Source organism: Perna viridis, chromosome 9 (assembly GCF_037379345.1).
Source record: "Perna viridis isolate PV_CMFRI_1.1 ecotype Kerala chromosome 9, ASM3737934v1, whole genome shotgun sequence".
NCBI lineage: Eukaryota > Metazoa > Mollusca > Bivalvia > Mytilida > Mytilidae > Perna > Perna viridis.
This window is the reverse complement of record NC_142453.1, coordinates 21280741-21299580: the sequence shown is the minus strand read 5'-3', so window position 1 is coordinate 21299580 and position 18840 is coordinate 21280741. Positions and strand designations below refer to the sequence as shown.

At 31.3% G+C, this 18840-nt stretch overlaps 2 protein-coding genes across 2 annotated transcripts in view; both read right to left on the bottom strand.

Annotated features, from left to right (window-relative positions):
* Positions 1-2497: 2497 nt before the first annotated feature.
* The window catches only part of LOC148607299 (uncharacterized), a 44113-nt gene continuing 27770 nt past the window's right edge, over positions 2498-18840 (bottom strand). Inside the window, exons 11-12 of the mRNA XM_088544504.1 lie at positions 3489-3623; positions 2498-2604 (exon numbers count right to left, since the gene is read on the bottom strand). Of these exons, the coding sequence (XP_088400630.1) occupies positions 2570-2604; positions 3489-3623 (170 nt within the window). The 3' untranslated portion in view covers positions 2498-2569. The remainder of the gene's footprint in view (positions 2605-3488; positions 3624-18840) is intronic.
* LOC148607300 (collagen alpha-4(VI) chain-like) lies at positions 4041-18456 on the bottom strand. Its single transcript, XM_088546046.1, has 12 exons — positions 17880-18456; positions 16748-16867; positions 13411-13539; positions 12282-12380; positions 11311-11871; positions 11041-11076; positions 9873-9980; positions 9419-9529; positions 7859-8419; positions 5976-6023; positions 5173-5190; positions 4041-4250 (listed from the first exon to the last, which is right to left on the bottom strand). The coding sequence occupies exons 1-12, from the start codon at positions 18454-18456 to the stop codon at positions 4126-4128; spliced, it is 2493 nt and encodes an 830-aa protein (XP_088402172.1). The 3' UTR covers positions 4041-4125.

Genomic DNA, 18840 nt, shown 5'->3' with positions numbered 1-18840 from the left:
AAGAAAAAAACTTAAACAAAAACAAAACCAAATTAAACAAACAAACAATTTTATGAACTTTAAGTTTTAAATGTTACTAAAATCTTTGGGTTCATTCATAGCACTTTTAGGACCTAATCATCAATATCATATTTCGTTCAAATGACAAATTCAAACGTAGTATTGTGGTTAACATTGTACTTACTGTTCACAATATAAACCACAATCTTTTGGTCAAATGAGTACATAGAATGTAAACAAATCACAAAATAAACATCAGGTTAACTGGTTCGTGTACACTGAATGATAAAGGATTCAAGGGAGCAAATATTTTATAGCGGAATCCAAATGAATATATTCCAATGATAAAAATTAGACATGGAAAAGACATACACAATAACGAACATGAAATAACCAAAATAACACATACAAATAGCTTATTGATAGCTTATTAACATTGAGGTGAAATACTGTAAAAGAAAAAAAAAATACCAATCATATACGCCTGTATTTTAAACTTTGGTGTGCTGTACACATCTTTCAAGGAGTAATCTCTCCAAAGCAGAATTAAAATCAAATATGTAGGAAGATCTAAATCCCAAACGAAGTGCATTTAAGAAGTACTGAAAACCAGGACTATCGAAATAGGTAACCAAATGGATCACCGAGACAAGTCTGACTACTGGGTTGGTGAATAATCTTTTTGACGTCAAATCTTCAAGCAGTGGCATCAACTCAGTGGTTATAAAATACAAATAACAAATACCAATCAAGTATACCAATTATATATACTGTAAATTTCGATATGTTTTTCATGTGTTTCAAGGAGTAACCTCATCAGCAGCATTATAATCAAATATGTAGGAAGATCTAAATGCTAAATATATTTTATAAAGATGTGCTTATTTTTTCCGTGTATTTGTATTCACGAATTTCACGATCACTAATTATTGTCAATTATAAGTATATGTGAATATGTAAATTTAGCGTTAGCATATAGTAAATTTGAATAACACCAACTAAAAAAGTTGCAAAAATGTTTGAAAATAATAAACGGCAAAAATAAATGAAATTACATCAAATAAGTAAGATAAAAGTTACAGTTCTTGTAATATTTGCAGTTGCTCTTCTTTGTTTAAATAAAATAATATAGGTAGGAAAAAATGTTTAGTACCAAAGTGCATCAATTAATTCTTATCATGCAGTACAGTCCTTATATAGGTTAAATTTATCAATATTTTCAGGGGATGGTATGAACACGGAGAATCGGAATTTTGTATAAGGTTTGTAAGATTATAATGAAACATGGATGATTAATTCTTGTAAACACATGAATCTATATTTAAGTTGAAAATGTAATAATATTAAATAATGTCATGTGTAACGTAGATTTATTTTAAAATAATGGTTTTATCAATGAGAATTAGACATTACCAAAAATAACTGTACACGTTAAAACATATTATTGGTATAAGAAACCAAGAATCCTGCATTTGATATAAAATTTAATATTCATCTTAGTCCCAAAATATATAAAAGACCACGAAGTAAAGTGTAACCATTGAATTGTTCCGTAAATAAACTCCTAATTTGTGTATTGTTTTCTGTAAATAAGTGTTTACGCTTCATTAATAAATGAAAAGCAGATCAAGAGAACCCGGGTTCGAAGGGATTCTAAACAGAGTATAATCTATAGATAACGACTAGAGATGGTAAAAAGGCACACATAACAAAGAACAAGACATATTCAAAATGACATGCACTTAAAAGTATAGGTAAATGAGCAACCTATACTTCACTAAAATCTAGAGGCATGAATCAGGTGCACCTGATTATATTCGATAGTTAATGTAACTCATATAAACAAAATCAAAAGAACCAAGTTTCGAGTGGAAATTAAGTAACTGTCTTTGTAAGAATCATGCAAAATCTGAAAAATGTGATACATCCCCAAAAAAGCTACATATTGTTATTTATGTAATTAAGTTGTTTTATGGTATATACTATATGTGTAATTATTCATTCAAATCTGCCTGCTCTTAGGAGATAATCAACATAGAAAATCCAATAGATTCTATTGTATTCAGGTGTCATTTACAGAGATATCTCCCTTAATTTTGAAATATACAGTGCATTATATATAATTTTTATCTCTATCTCCTAAGAACACGGGTTATATGAAAAACTGAATGTTAATTTCTGTTTACTATGGCAATTCAAACAAAATATCAAAAATAGAAATATGTAGGCTATATACCCATGAATCACATTTTGCATGATTCTTAGCTGGAGTGCTACTTAACAAAATATATACGTATTCAAAATAAAGACCAAACAAAACAGAGTGGCACACAAAAACACACCAAAGAACATTGAAAAACCAGTAACAGGAATAAAAAACCAAAAAAAGTAAATGAACAACCCGGACTCCATACAAAAATGGAAGCATGGACCAGGTGTACTGGTGGGGTGAACATCATGAGACTTGTTACAAGTACACTGCATAGAGTACTACTAATTTCAAAAAGTGAACAAAACTCATTTATTATTTTTTTCAGTGAGTTATCTTCAGTTCAAATTCATTCCAACCTCATTTACTTGAAGGCATGGTCATTCCATTTACGTCTGAAAGAAAATATTAAGACAATTATATATGTTTATTTTATTTTTGTGATATGTTTTTATGTAACAACTGAACAGCCTTTAAAATTGCTCTTGAAGCATCTGTGACATTGTCATCTGTTTACTGTCTATACAGGGAACAATATTGGAACATTTAGTCGCCATTTATCTATAGTTTATTTCAACTAAATTTAACCTATCAATATATTAAAAATGCAAAATTTAAATACTCTTTTATGATAATTTCTATAGGTAATGAGTATAAATATTAAGATAATGCTAAAAAAAAATCCGTCTTTTCTATGTATCACACCTAATTGCCGGATTCTCACGAATACGGATTCGTACTTAAAATTAACCTGCGTTACTTCTGTACATAAAAAAAACAATGTGTAATACTATCATTTTACAACTACAAAGATGGTATTAACACATCCGTTTTCAGTGACATTGAATGTTCTCTGTTTTTTTTAAGGGAAGTAGTTCTTAGGTCATACAAACGGAAAATAGGATTTGTAAGTCTCGGTCTGGTTTCAGTTTCCATTCATGAATTTCTGATGTTGAAAGTATTAAAATCCGAAGACCTGCATTTTATTGTTTACTTCTGAGAAATTTAAACGCTGCATCACAATGCAAAATCGTCTATTTTATGCTTTTCTTAACATTTGTATTATGTAGAACTAGATATTTGTCATTTTTATCGGCATGTATACATACAAAAAAAAATGGCTTTTAATATTGAACCCATTGATATGTTAATGAGGATTCTCCATACATTTGAATCGTAGACGAGGACCCATTCTCATAAAATCACGGAGTCACGTGACGAGACTTACAGACCCTATAAATAGTAGCAAAAATAAAACATTCTATCTCAATAGACTTACTAGAGTTACATAACGAACAGTAAGCGGAGCAATTGTCTTCCCTAAATAGTCTGTACACTGGATTAGTGCAGAGATCGTCTCCATACTCGTTACAGTTATTAATTCTATCTACACAAGGCTTAGGAGAGGTATGGGCTGTAAAGATATAAAAGACCAAGCTCCATGCAGCGGCAGACGTACGTTTTCTCTCTTACTGACAGCTGCAGACAGACGTTTCGAAATTCTCCCGCGTAATTCAAATAATACGTCGTTTGACAATCGTTTAACGTCGTTTAAAGATTCTGTCTGGGAGGGCTGACTGCAGCGTCTAGAGTAAAATTTGAACGTCAGGAGCGGTTTGAGCTTGGTAAAAGATTTGACAATATCTTTTTTTTTTCAAACGCTTTTTATATTTGCCTTACGATTTATGGTGTGAAATAAGCTTTTGAAAAAAAAAAACTTGGAACATTACTTGTTTATTGGAAATCAGCCGATTTGACATATAACAATTGTTTACATAGAGTTAAAAAGATTAACTAAATTGTATTAAAATTTTGTTGAGATCTTGTGATGAACATGCGGTATTCATTGTGACAGATAAATATTACAGTCTGAAAAACTCTTGAAAAGATATCACAGCTATGATTAATCACTTTGATTACTTACGATTACAAAATTCACAATAAACTTTACATCTAACTTCAGCCCATGGTCTGTACACACTCTCCTTAGGGCAAATTTTCTCACGCAGATACAGCCGGCAGTTCACGAGGTCTTTGCATTCTGTCATAAATAAAATTGTATTAAAGAAGTAACCTTTGCTTAATATTAAACAATACCATTTGTTTTGCAGTTCTTATCAATGATATACTGTTAAGAGAAGATCCATTCATATCATATAAACCTGTTGCTATAAACACATATATTATTAATAAATGTACACATTTAATATTCGCGGTTGCTAATTTTGGCGGATTATGTCAAGTGAGCATATCTTCGGGTATCAGTTTACGCGGATTTTAATATGCGTTTATAGTGTTAAAAATCAATTTGGCGTGTACAATTTTTCGTGGTTTTCTCTCCACCGCGAAAATAGCGGCAACTAGTACACCGCGAAAATTAGCACGCTTACAGTATGCGATATGCATTTTTTTCCATAATCTGTCTAGAAATATATATATGAAGAAATATAGGAAAAAAAGAAAAACAAAATGCCGGATAAATATATGATCTAATTACATTTTCTTCTCCTTGTGTTTAATATTTCATTGAGTCCCGAATGGATCATTATTTGTCTATTAATGTATATTACACATTTTCATTGATAATTGTGCCAGTATGAACAAGACAAACCACATGTGTTTAATGTAATTTACATGCATTGTTTTGCATTCACATAAGTATGTTCATTTGGCGCGTGCTGTTAAGTCATGTATTACACTTGTAATAGCGGCAGCTTATAATGTATCATTTCAAGCCACAATGTGACAAAGTTTATGAAATAAATGCGTAATTATGGTATCGAAAGTAAATCTAAAACCTGCTGATGAAAATAATACAGACACATATGTGACAAATAATCATTAAACGCGAAGAAACATCAGATGCATGTTAGATTTAAAGATTTGATGCATCAAAAGAGTAACAAAAAATGCTCGTCTGGCAGTTATAAAGTATTATGAAAGTTTATGTTTAAGCAACATACCCGAGGAAGCGGTGATGCCTGCAATACAAATAATCTCTATTGTTAACGCAACTTCGAATAAAAATATTCTTAACCGAACAAACCAACAATCAAAACAAAGCAAAATCGCCGAAAGATATACTTGGCATATATAAAAACGGTAAATTAGATATTGTAGATAAGGGGTAAACTTTCAACTTAATTGTATTTGGGTAATAAGCGAATGGATATGGGGCCTAGGAGATGAAGACGCGGTACTAATAAGTCATACAATAATGGTAGACGAACATTAAATATTGTTTTACACCAATATCAATTGATTACCAACTATGAATAATCCGTGATGTTGTAATCAGTGATAAAGGATATAAATGGAGAATGAGACGTAGAGAATGGGGCAGTGGGGTATGATGAAGGGGCAACGGGAAAAGGTGAAGTACAATAGGATATGCTAGAAAGAAGGGATATGGTAAATTGGACAAGAGGGTTTTTGAATGGGTCAATGGAGTATGGTCAATGGGGCAATGTGGTATAGAGAATGGGAGAATTGTGAATGGGACAACGGAGTATGATAAATGGGGCAATGGCGAATATGACAATGGTGAATGGGACAATGGGGTATGGTGAAGAGGACAATTGGGTATAGCGAATGGGACAAAGGGAGTATGGTGAAGAGGACAATGAGGTATGAAAAGAGTAGTTAGTTCAACGAACATTGAAAATTTGTGTCTCCTAATTAAACAAATGAAGTATGTTTCAGTTCAAATATAACCATTCAACTAGATATCTACAAATCTAAATATTTAATTTTATTGTAAACGTACCCTTGTTTACATCAGGTGTTACATTCTGGGCATTAGTAACTGCAGCAACTACAAATAACACAATTTTACAATACATTAAAAAACTAATGTTTGTACGTCTTTAAAAGCTTATATCAACTGTCAAATGTTCTAATGGACAGTATGGTGTACATCTTATTCTATTATGAGATTTTTCTCATCGGGGAAGTATAATATCAAGATATTATAGTAGCATGGCCTTACGAAACCATGTCTTACTAAATATTTTAATGGTTCCTACGTTGTCTCCAACCAGGCAAGTATTTCTGCATTCGATATAAATATTTTAAAAAGTAATATTGTCTTAATAGCCTTTAAAAATTAATTTGTGTTCGTAGATTTTCAATACATATCAGTACCATTCATTTTCGCTTAATATAAAAGTATAATATGACTAGTTGCACCATCAGATTCAAATAAATAGGAAACGATTTTCCATACCATTCAGATAAACTGCGATATAATTTCATTGAAATGCACCGAAAATGAACATTTAAATTGTTTAAAATCTCCTTTTTCTAAAACAAAATGTATTGGAAAAAATTCTGAACAAATCCAGTGATGCAGTATGCAGTGAACAAATAATTTTATAAACATAGATGGCATCATCTTTGGGTGGAATTAAATTGTCATGTTGGTGGGTTTTTGTCATCATATGATTTGCTAGTAAAGATTATCATACATGCGAGCTTGATGTTATTAAAATATAAAAGCGAGCATAATATGATTAACATATGCTTCGAATAACACATCATTAGAATACGATAATCACAGATAAGAACATTGTTTTACAAACAATTATAGATTAATAGGGAATTCATATGAAAATATGACTATATTGAGATAGTTATACGTTGATTATCTTATGATTTTCATATAATTAAACAAATGGGTTGAACAAAAGCAAGTGACACTTTGGCTAGAAACTTATCAATTTAAATCTGGAAGAACAATGGGTGCTGTTCTGATATATGTCTATAACTATCATTCCATGGATGATATCTTTTCACACAAAGTGGACAATTCAACAACAAAAAATATTCTTCCTTTTTCTCTATATTTTGCAACGAACGTGACAAAAGGCAGGATTTCCATGATGTTTGTTTTTAATTGTTTACTTCAATGTATTATAATTTACTTATTCTAACAAACCATATGGAGAATGTAGCCTCTTCAACTCAAATTTGATAAAGTGATTGTACCACTAGAGAAAGAAAATGAATTATTACGTGGAAGTTGATATTAGCTATTAGCTTCCCCGAAGTGTATTATGTGTTTACATATTATGTATTTTTTGCAATTTTATGATAATTTTTAAAAGGCGGCATTATAGCTTCCATAAATTTCTCTAAGCAAAACAAACAAACAAGTTAATTGCGGAAGATAAGAAAAATATATAAAAAACCCAAACTACCAAACCAAAAAAAAAGAACGAGACAAAAACAAAACAAAACAAAACAAAAAACAAAACAAAACAAAACAAAAAACAAAACAAAACAAAACAAAACAAAACAGAACAGAACAAAACAAAAAATAAAAACAAACAACAAACAAACAAACAAATGTAAACATAAAACCATTGCCGAACCTGTAAATATACAAGTAAATTCGTACAAGTAAATTTTTTACATATTAAATATATTAAAATAATTATTACTGGATTAATTATTTTACAAGTTATATTGGAAAATTGCTTCAGTAAAATTATAAAGCGGAGATAAACAATAACTCATTTTGTCAAACCTTAATCAACCCGTATTTTATTTTACAATCTTTTTCAATCTATTGTTTATCTCTATACTCAGTATCAAACCTCTCTCTTCTACTGCTTTCAAATTTAAAAAGAGTTTAATTATAATACATACCAATATTGCATGCAAGATCGTGAATTGTTCCATATACTTTAGAAAGAGCGTTGAAGTCATCAACATTGAGGACAAATCGGGATCCGGATGCGATTCCATTTAATTCGTTCTTATCTACACCACTACCGATTCCAATGGCAATAATTATGACACCTTGTTGTTTAAGTGCTGCTGCAGCTGTTAGGGTTTTTACTGGGTCAGTTGATTTTCCGTCCGTTATAACAACAAGTACGTTTCTAGCATCTGGTCTGTCTCCAGCGGCGGGGATAAAACTTGTAGATCCAACATAATTAAGAGCTGCACTTGTGTAAGTTCCTCCCGCCGGATAAGGAATACGATTGATTGCATTTACAATAGATGCTGTGTCATTGTATTCGTTCAGGTTGAATTCATTTTCTGGTTGGTTGGAATACATTACAACGCTAATTTGGGCATCATCAGGTCCAATTACAAAACGTGATAGTGACTGGGAGATGAAGTTTTTTTCTTTATTGAAGTTTGGAAGCTCGACAGAGCCCGATGCATCAAGAAGATACACAAGGTCTACTTTATCACGGCATGCTGTAGAGAGAGACGTTAAGGTTTTAAGCAGCTTATTAACAAAGAATTATAATACGTGAATTAAACACGCTATTACTCTGTTAAATATCAAAATGTTATTCTTATTGTTTTTACGAAATATTTTTTTAATTTAAGAATAATGTTTGATGTTGTTTTTATTTACACGAACGAGTGATTTAGATGGAATAATATACTAAAAGAGTAATCAAGAGAACCAAGGTAATAGCGGTAATCAAAAGAATGTAATCCAGGGACAAAGACCAGACATGGAAAACAGACATACACAACAAAGAACATAAAGTAACTAAAATCATACATACAAAGTAACAACAGTAAATGAGCAACTCGGATCCCACTAAAAACTGGGAGCATGGACCAAGTGCACCAGTAGGGTAAGCGTCCTCTGCTTTTCTAGAAACACCCGCAGAGTTGCTCATAAAAAGTCAAATCCGGGGTAGACAAACGAGGAAGGGGAAACTATGAGCCGTTGAATAAATCAGTTTTCATGGTGCTGATGGATACACCATAACGATCCACGAGTTCATGATGACGACCATAAAACTGTAGTGATGAGTTCAATCTTGTAGCAACATAACCCTTTCCTGAAGCCTATTTGTTAGAGTTCTAGCGCGATACAAAACGTCTGCGTAGTTTCGGCAAGCTCTGGTACAACGTATGAGTTGTGATATGAACACTCCATACGCAGGAGCCGAAGGAATGTTGCCACAGATGAAAGGAAAGTTGACAATTCTGAATGACAAGTCATCACGTTTGTCGTAAAGTTTGGTCAATAGTTTTCCTTTACCATCGAATTTAACGATCGAGTTTTATTGAATTCTTTTGTTTTATTCTAACGATGCTAATTAATTTAAGTGTCGACCACATACAATAATTATAAAGACACAATGACGATGAAATGAAATTAAGAAAGTGAGTGCAAATAAAACCCGACTAAGGAACAATCAATCAATCAAGAAAAGTATAGATGCAACTATTTACCATTTGTGACAGCATCTGATGTGACTGGCTCGACAGACGTTCCTCCTGTAACTGGTCCTCTAGTCGATGCATTTTTTAATACTGGAACTGGTGTGAATCGTAAATGATTAACTCAAGCTTACAAAAAGACACTAAAATCCAATATCAATGTAGGGTGAAAATAAACCCAAGGACATTGCCAAAGTACCAACAATAGTAAACATGCAAAAAGGAATGAAAGAAGTTCATAATAAAGAATAATTTGCAGAAGTATAATGTGTGTCTAAGTCTTTGTAGAATTGCCATACCGGGGTAAGTCGTAAAATAAAGTATATCTACCATTTTTGAAAGCAAACAATGGTAAACATGCGAAACAGAATAAAAGAAAATCCATAATAACGAATGATTTGCAGAAGTATAATGTGTGTCTTAGCCTTTATAGAAGTGTATTATCTGAGTAAGTCAGAAAAGAAAATATATCTATCATTTGTAACAGCTCTTGTTGTGACTTGTTCGGTGGGAGCACTTCCTGCTGTTGGTTCAACTGTTGTTCGATTTTCTGTTACTGAAACTGGGGTAGATTCTAGTATGATAGATTAAATGCAACACAGTCATATTTACACTTTGAGTTCAACTTGTTTAAACTACAAACTTTTTGCCTTTGAACGAATTGGTTTCTGTTATTGCTAAAGTTGCATCGTTTATTTTCCCTTTCACTTTAAGTATAGTTACGATATACTGATTACAATTAAATTTAAAAAAATATTTATGTTAGATCGTGTTATTTGACACAAAGAAGTAAACTGAAATATCGGAGACGATTAATGCTAACTAAAAAAAACAAAAGCAAAATTAACAATAATAAAAAGAACAACTTAAGCACAACTTAACAAAACTGACAAAACAAAAGTCAAACAATCAATCAAACACAAGACAACAGCAAATAAACAAAAACAACAACAATAAACCGAAAGGGAAAAACAAAAAGAAACAAACATATGTGTGCTTTCGCCTGTATTGTATAATGACAGGAAATGATAGATTTGTATTTCAACACTTTTCATACAACATCGATCATAGACTTTTAATGATTATTAGATGGAGTGCTATTTAATTTATAATTACAGGAAATATAGTCATTCGGATGTTGCATTATCTTGTTTAACAAATATATATAAATTAGATATGAAATTTTCAATTTGCGCGAAATATCGCTCTAAGTTTGTAAGATTGGAGAGAAGAACATGGTCGTATGATTTTTTTCAAATCAGAAAGGACTGTAGCAAGGTACAGTACGTTGAGACCTAACAAGCATTTTTTTAAATGTTCGAATGGTTTTCTAACACCTTTTTTTTCATAATCAATTGGAAGTTTCTGAATTTGTTATACCCCCCCCCCTTAATGTCACCCTTCCACTAAAACGATTTATTGATCCATTGTTCCATATGCTTTGTAAGTAACGAAATAGATAAAGTCTAGGTTCAAGCAGTTGTAACACTACAATATAAATTTCAAGTATTATTTGCTTTTTCTTTCATCTTTTCTTTTTATTTCCTCTTTGTCCATTTTGTGTACAAAAATTGTATTTATATTATCTATTTTAAATGCCTTTTAACTGTCATTAAAATTAAATCACGACTTACCTGCTGTTGTTGGTAGTAGTGTAGGAGTCGTTTGTTCTGTGAACAAAAGCGTTGATAAATATTTTGAAATGTACTTTAAATAGTGTTCCGATTAAAACATTTGTCGGAAGATATTTTGAATTCGACAGGAGTTAAATAAGAATTGTTGGTACAAGTAAAAGTAAGTGAAGGGATAAATTAATTTTACTACATTTAAAAACATTATGTATGTTATACCGAAATTCTGAAAAACTTACCTTAGAATAAGAAAAACATATCGGAAATAATTACCAATAATGCATGCAAACTCGTGAATTGTTCCATATACTTTTGAAAGAGCGTTGAAGTCATCAACATGGAGGACAAATCGGGATCCGGATGCTAGTCCATTTAATTCGTTCTTATCTACACCACTACCGATTCCTATAGCGATAATTATGACACCTTGTTGTTTCAGTGCTGTTGCAGCTGCTAGGGTTTTTACTGGGTCAGTTGACTTTCCGTCCGTTATAACAACGAGTACGTTTCTAGCATCTGGTCTGTCTCCAGCGGCGGGGATAAAACTTGTAGATCCAGCATAATTAAGAGCTGCACTTGTGTAAGTTCCTCCCGCCGGATAAGGAATACGATTGATTGCGTTTACAATAGATGCTGTGTCGTTGTATTCGTTCAGGTTGAATTCATTTTCTGGTTGGTTGGAGTACATTACAACGCTAACTTGTGCATCATCAGGTCCAATCACAAAACGTGATAGTGACTGGGAGATGAAAGTTTTTTCTTTATTGAAGTTTGGAAGCTCAACAGAACCTGAGGCATCCAAAAGGTACACAAGGTCTACTTTATCACGGCAAACTATAAATAAGAAATTAAGGTTAGAAAAAAGGCCTTGTTACTATATGTAAGTTACACAAGTTTAAAAATCAAGCCCTTACGCGATGATATGGTTTTCTTTTTATAAATCTGCCATAATCAGAATACACAGCTGTCATACTGTTTGCATAATGGGGGTTATATAATGAATAAAAGTAAACCCTATATTGTATTACCTCAATATGTTTTTTTTTAATCATTTTGCATGAATGAACACTTTAAAATATACTAAACTATGCAGTATGGTTTGATTTTATTTGAAACCTGAAAAATCAATTAATGTATAATTTGTACAGACCATAGCACATGACCATACTCAATTCAATGACATTGCGATGAAAAAAAAATATGATAAACACCGACCTACAACAGAGAAAAAATAACACATTTACCGTTTGTGACGGCGCCTGTTGTTACTGGTTCATCAGTAACTCCTCCTGTTACTGGTTCTTTACTTAATGCATTCTCTGATACTGAAACTGGTGTTCGTCCTAACCATTTAGGAAAAAAATGTTATCAAATAGTGGATAAAAGAGGGTATAAAACCAAAAACAAATACCACTCGTCAACTTTTATTAGTTGTACATGTTACCTCATACTCCTGCACGTTCTTTTTTTCAAATCAAATAATGTAAATATTCAACATTTATGTTAATGTTTCGAATAATTGAAACAAATGTACGTTCCTTCGGCCAAGTATATTAATAGAATCAAACAGTTGCGATTAATCAATGATAACACAAATGCAAATATGCAAATGCAAATGAAACTTATATATATATATATATGTATATGACTCGAATTGACAACGTATCTTGTATATATGTTTGCATGAATAAATGTCATATAAACGTTACACAATATAATAGATGGATCACCCTGATAAACTTCATAATTCGTAATTTTATATTTGTTTGGTAAATTTTTCTTGTAATAGAACTTTCTTTTTTGTTTTATCCTGGTAAATTTGACGCGAGTCCTTTGTTTACGTTTGAAATTTTAGGTACGGACATTGTACGCGATCACATCCACTTTTAGTGACCAACAAATGCTATGAACAATTGTAAAAGTAGTTTTTTTTTCAATTCTAAGTACTAAGTAGAAGTGACAACATATAATTTAAAAATTCAAAACTAATTACCTTATACCTAATGTTGTTAAACTCAACTATTTAAATTTTTTTCTCAAAATAAGAACGATTCATTAAAAAAAATCTTGATTATAATACGCTGGATAACGAGAACATCGGTACAAACCTCTCGAGGATATGAACATCAACACCAAATAAGCACTGACCATTCTTTGTAGATGTAGTAATGAGATAGACCAAGGTAAGAGACTAAACTCTTGCAAGACATTGGAACGTTTGTATTCAGAATTTACACCAAACAAATTCATTCTGTTTCAAATGAAAGCTTGATAGGCTTTGGTGAAATTGAATATAATACAAACATATCACAGATTTTAAGAGTTATGTCCATATTCTAAGTCTACCTCTTAAAGGATAGGAAATCAATTTACCATTAGTTGAAGGGTTTGATGTAACCTTGTCGGTGTAAGGTCTTCCTGTAGTTAAATCAACTGTTATGTCGATTGTTGTCATTTCAAGTGTTGATGACTCGGTCGTAGATGGTTTTTCTGGAACTGGACCTTGATAAAATTGAAATAGTTTTAAATGATTCATAATAGCGATGACTGCAATATGATGTTCTTTACTTAGACAATTCAAAACATAACAATTCAATATTCATGGATGATTTTATAAATGACATAATTTTTGTAACAGTCGTAAAACAATATTTAAAAAAAAATAAAAATTTATCAATAAGTATAATCCGGCAATCTTTTACGCTCTGAAAACGAATAAGAAAATTGGATTTCATTTTCAACACTCTTCGTACAACTATTGCATAAATGCAAATATCTAGCCATGTTTATATCTCTTTTTTGATTCTATATTCCTACGAAACGCCACTCCGATAGGTAAGTTAAATGGATTTCAGACAGAAGGTGACATTGTACAAGCATGTCATAATACTCATATATCACTTAATATTTACTTCAAAAACAGGCAGAAAACATACATATTACCAGGCTCAGATTTTGCATTTGGTTGTTGGACATTTGAGATAAAATGTATGAAGATTGTAACTAAAATGTGTTCTGCAGGTGTTCGTATCTTGATTCCGTTGATATAAGAACTAGAAGTATTTGTTCTTTTTACACAAAAATAACGACCTGTAAACAGCGAAGAAAATAAAGTATGGAATATATGTATACAAAATTGTTATATTTGATCGATGGGTTTTCAGTACACTGTATAATCTTAACCCTTTTACAGGATCTGTGGTCACCAAAAAAATCGTGTACAATTAGTCGTAAGTTATGACGTCATAGTAAATAAAAGTATTGTTACGTCATAACTTACCACTGATTTTACTCTTACGATTTTTTTGTGAAAAGGGCCAGTGTATTTTAAATAGATTAAAATTAAAAGGACTAGAATTGAATCCATACTACAAAAACTCTCTACACATAAATATATCCTGACGTTTTGTCTAAATTGTAAGTTTTTTTCACATCGTATTATAGAAAACAGCCAGTCTATAAATATTGATCCCTGACTTAAGTATTACTTAATCGAAAATACATAAAAAAAACTGTCTTTTTATCTAAATTATGACAATATTATTGTTACACTAGTTAAAATGTTCATGTTTTCCATTAAATCATTCGTGCATCGTTTATTGTACGTTTACATATCGTTTTGCGTTCGTTTAAACGCACGATTAATGCATGATAGAAGCGCTCCTTTAAATGCTCGCTAAGGAGTGATAAATGGAAACAAGAATCTAGCAGAAATTACAAGAAAGTAAGCCAGTAAAATCGAAACATCCAAAACGATTCTATCTTAACGCGAGTCATTATAATTCATTTCGAAACATTTGTAGAAACTAATTTAATATATATCTTTATAATTTTTATAATTATTTTTTTTGCAATAAAACTATAAAAAAAGTTTTAGCAACCTAACATCCCTTGCAATTTAATTCAATAATGTTTATGATTGAACGAAGGAAAGTGTCAGACCATAGTGTTGAGTATTTCCAACAAAACATTTCCAAAAAATATTCATTGTTAAAATAACTTTGACTAAAATGTCCTGCAATAACCCACATTATTTGCAATTCTTACACATTATACACTACAAACCTTAATGCAATTTGAAATTTACTGCACTTTTGCAAACAAATGTTGTTTCAGATATTTAATGGCGGAAAAATTCGTCACAGTCACTCGCATATATTTACATTTTTAACATTACGAACAATGATTAAAGACCATCTTAAAAATTAAATTTTCACATTTATACCTTTGAAAAAATATAATATTTTTACAAGTTTGGAATAAAATATATTTGTCACAGGCAACCTCATTATATCAATATTGACAATATCTATATTTGATACAGTATAATTTTAAACCATATAGGTAACTCATACTTTAAGAAAATTTGATTCAACTATATGTGTCACAGTAATCCTCGTAATCTTACATTTGACATTTTAAACATGAATTAATTATTTCAACCAAATATATTCGCAATCATATATTCTAGAGAAATATGTTATTGATATGAGTTTTGACCAAAATAAAAGTCATTCACCTTATATTCTTAGACTATTATGGATATTTGAAATTAAAAGTGTTATCACCCAAAATTTGCGAAAAACGTTTCATTTTACAAAATTCTATGACTGAAATATACAAATTGTATGTGTCACAGCATCCAAATGATATCAATATTGAGAATTTATATCTTAAATTTTTATTTTATACGATAATTACAGTCTATTGTTGAAATTAATAGTGTTCACACTGAAACGTTTTGCATAAATCTGTCTTTTTTTAAGAATTTGGACGTAGAAACTATACAACATTAATATTAATTTTCTGATAGGCAGTAAGGATTAAATGTACTCTGTGACAGTCATCAACAAAACGTAATTGTGCCAATTTGAAGACAAATACACTGAATTGTATAATGTTTACACTGTATTCACTAACATATCTGTCCAGAAAATAAGAGAATGCAATCTCAATGAATGAAGATTTACTTCAGATCCTGGATCGGGGAAATTAAGTTCGAGTTGAGGATTAAGATACACGTCAAGGTGTCAAGCGTAGCTTTAAATATTTTTTATTGCAATTATTCTATATATTACACCATAGTTTAAGATATTTTAGAAATTAAATTTAACATTCGTTTTGAATTTTTAGAGTATATAGAAATAATTTAAATCTGTGACTTTGTGAAACAATCTTGCACCTGAAAGTTCTTTTTATTACCGTTTTTCATTTCAGAATGTAAAGAATTGTACAGATAACACCTTAAAATGTTTTCAAATTACATGCAATATGGCCTGATATGTACCGATGCAAATCTTACAAATGGGTTTATGGATTATTGAGGATTGCAATCCGAGGTGTATTAAGCGGTACGATTAGAGTGATGGGCGTTGAGTGAATAAACGATGAACCCACATTGATAGATAATGAATCATAAGTGATTGAGCGACAAAGAATTGAATATCGATGGAGAAGCTGTAAATCTGGCAAGCTGATGGAACCGCGGACTGTATGCAATCACATTTAAATTCGAACATTATTCCAAACATTTACTACTTACTTGATGATGCAAGGAAGGAATTAGTACTCGTTAAAGTTGAAGAATTGAAGTTATAAACAGGCTAACGATTGAAGGAATGTTTGGTTTTGTTCTATTAGCAGTTAATACAAATAAATAAATTATTAGTATATACTGAAACTGCCCCCTTTTAAGCGTCCACCGACTTACCAGGTCTTGTTTTACCTGGTTCTGGTGTTGTTTTAAGTGGTTCTGGTGTTGTTTTAAGTGGTTCTGGTGTTGTTTTAAGTGGTTCTGGTGTTGTTGTAAGTGGTTCAGGTGTTGTTTGTTCTGTAAGGAACACATGTTTTCATTAAATGCTAACAAATATATAACATAAATGCTCGAAAAAATATTATTTATGAAACGTTTTATTTCTGCACAAATTAACACAGTGAAATATGGTGCTTTCGGTACAGGAAATAAAAAGGTTGGTAATATGCATATACAAAGTATACACAGGTCAACGAAGAACAATACAAAGTTTATTTGTTAAAGTATTTATTATTTTTATTATTGTTGTTGTTCAATTTACAACTTATCTAACAGCTTATGCATATAAATAGTCTTAGGATAGATGATGATATGCTAATCTATTTTTCCCAAAGGTGGCTCGAAACGAATAAAATGAAAATCCGTTAATTTCCCGTCCTGTCACCGAGTTCATCGTTTATCAATGAGATGCTTAAGTGTTGGTGTCAGTGTACACCCCCCTCCCCCCCCCCCAAAAAAAAAAACAAAAACAAAAACAAAACAAAACAAAAAACAAAACAAAACAAAACAAAAAACAAAAAACAAAAACAAAATAAAACAAAACAAAACAAAAAAAGCATAAACAGATAGTAGGAAAGGTATGATGACGCGTTTAAAAATGGTGAGAATAACAACAGAAAAAAAGTAGAGACATGCATTAATGAAACCGTCAAATTTCGTAACGACAGCAATCCTTTGAACGTTTTGTTGCGTGTATTAAATGCGACCAATACACAAATACGATTTAGGGATTTCCTGGTTGTCACAATAACACAATTTTGATTCAATGAAGGATGTACTAATTTTCATGTCTAGTTTCGCAAAGGCAAACTGAATTTCCAGAAAATTATTTTGTTTTGCTTGTATTTTGTTCAGAAAAAAGTATTGCTTTGTAATTTTGACACGTATACCGTTGAATATTTAAGATTTTATCCACCAATTATTGGCTATAATATGATAACATTGCTATTGATAAAACATTGTATCAATGTTCTATCGTCAAAGTTTACTACTTAACAACACATTTAAAATGCGACAATGTAATACATACCAATGATGCACGAAAACTCATGGATCGTTCCATATACTTTAGGAAGAGCGTCAAAGTCATCAACATTAAGAACGAATCCGGGTCCGGATGCGATTCCATTTAATTCATTTTTATCTATACCATTACCAATTCCTATAGCGATAATTATGGCACCTTGTTGTTTAAGTGCTTGCGCTTCCGCTTGCGTCTTTGCTGGATCAGCTGATTTTCCGTCGGTTATAACTACGAGTACGTTTTTAGCATCTGGTCTATCTCCAGAAGCAGGGGTGAAACTATTAGTTCCAGCATATTTCAGGGCTGCGCTGGTGTAAGTTCCTCCCGCCGGATAAGGAATGCGATTAATTGCATTTACAATAGATGCTGAGTCCGTGAATTTGTTTAGATTAAATGCATTTTCTGGTTGGTTTGAGTACATCACAACGCTAACTTGTGTGTCATCAGGTCCAATGACAAACCGCGAAAGAGACTGGGAGATGAAGGCTTTTTCTTTGTTGAAGTTCGGAAGCTCGACAGATCCTGAGGCATCCAGAAGGTACACAAGGTCTACTTTGTCATGACATACTGTACAAAAAGACATTAATCGTCACAATCAAACACCAAAATTCGACTATTAAATGAAAATAAATAAAACTGAAATCTTTAAATACGTACACTTTTAATTTATCTTAACATGGAATTTAAACATAATGTGTTAGTTTGATACACTAACTCCTCATTGTTATTCATTTTTCACCCATTCATGAATTCTAAAGGCAAATAACTTAGCTTTATTCGCTTAACGTTAATGCTTAATGTTTCGTTACATTTTTACAGTTTACAGCCCATGTATATGTTTATGCCTACATGTAATCGTAAAATGAATTTATTCACTAATTATGAATAATTCGAAAATCAAAATTTAATTCTGTCACACAACATTTGGTTCATCTAACTTAACATGTTATAAAAACACCGATTCCTT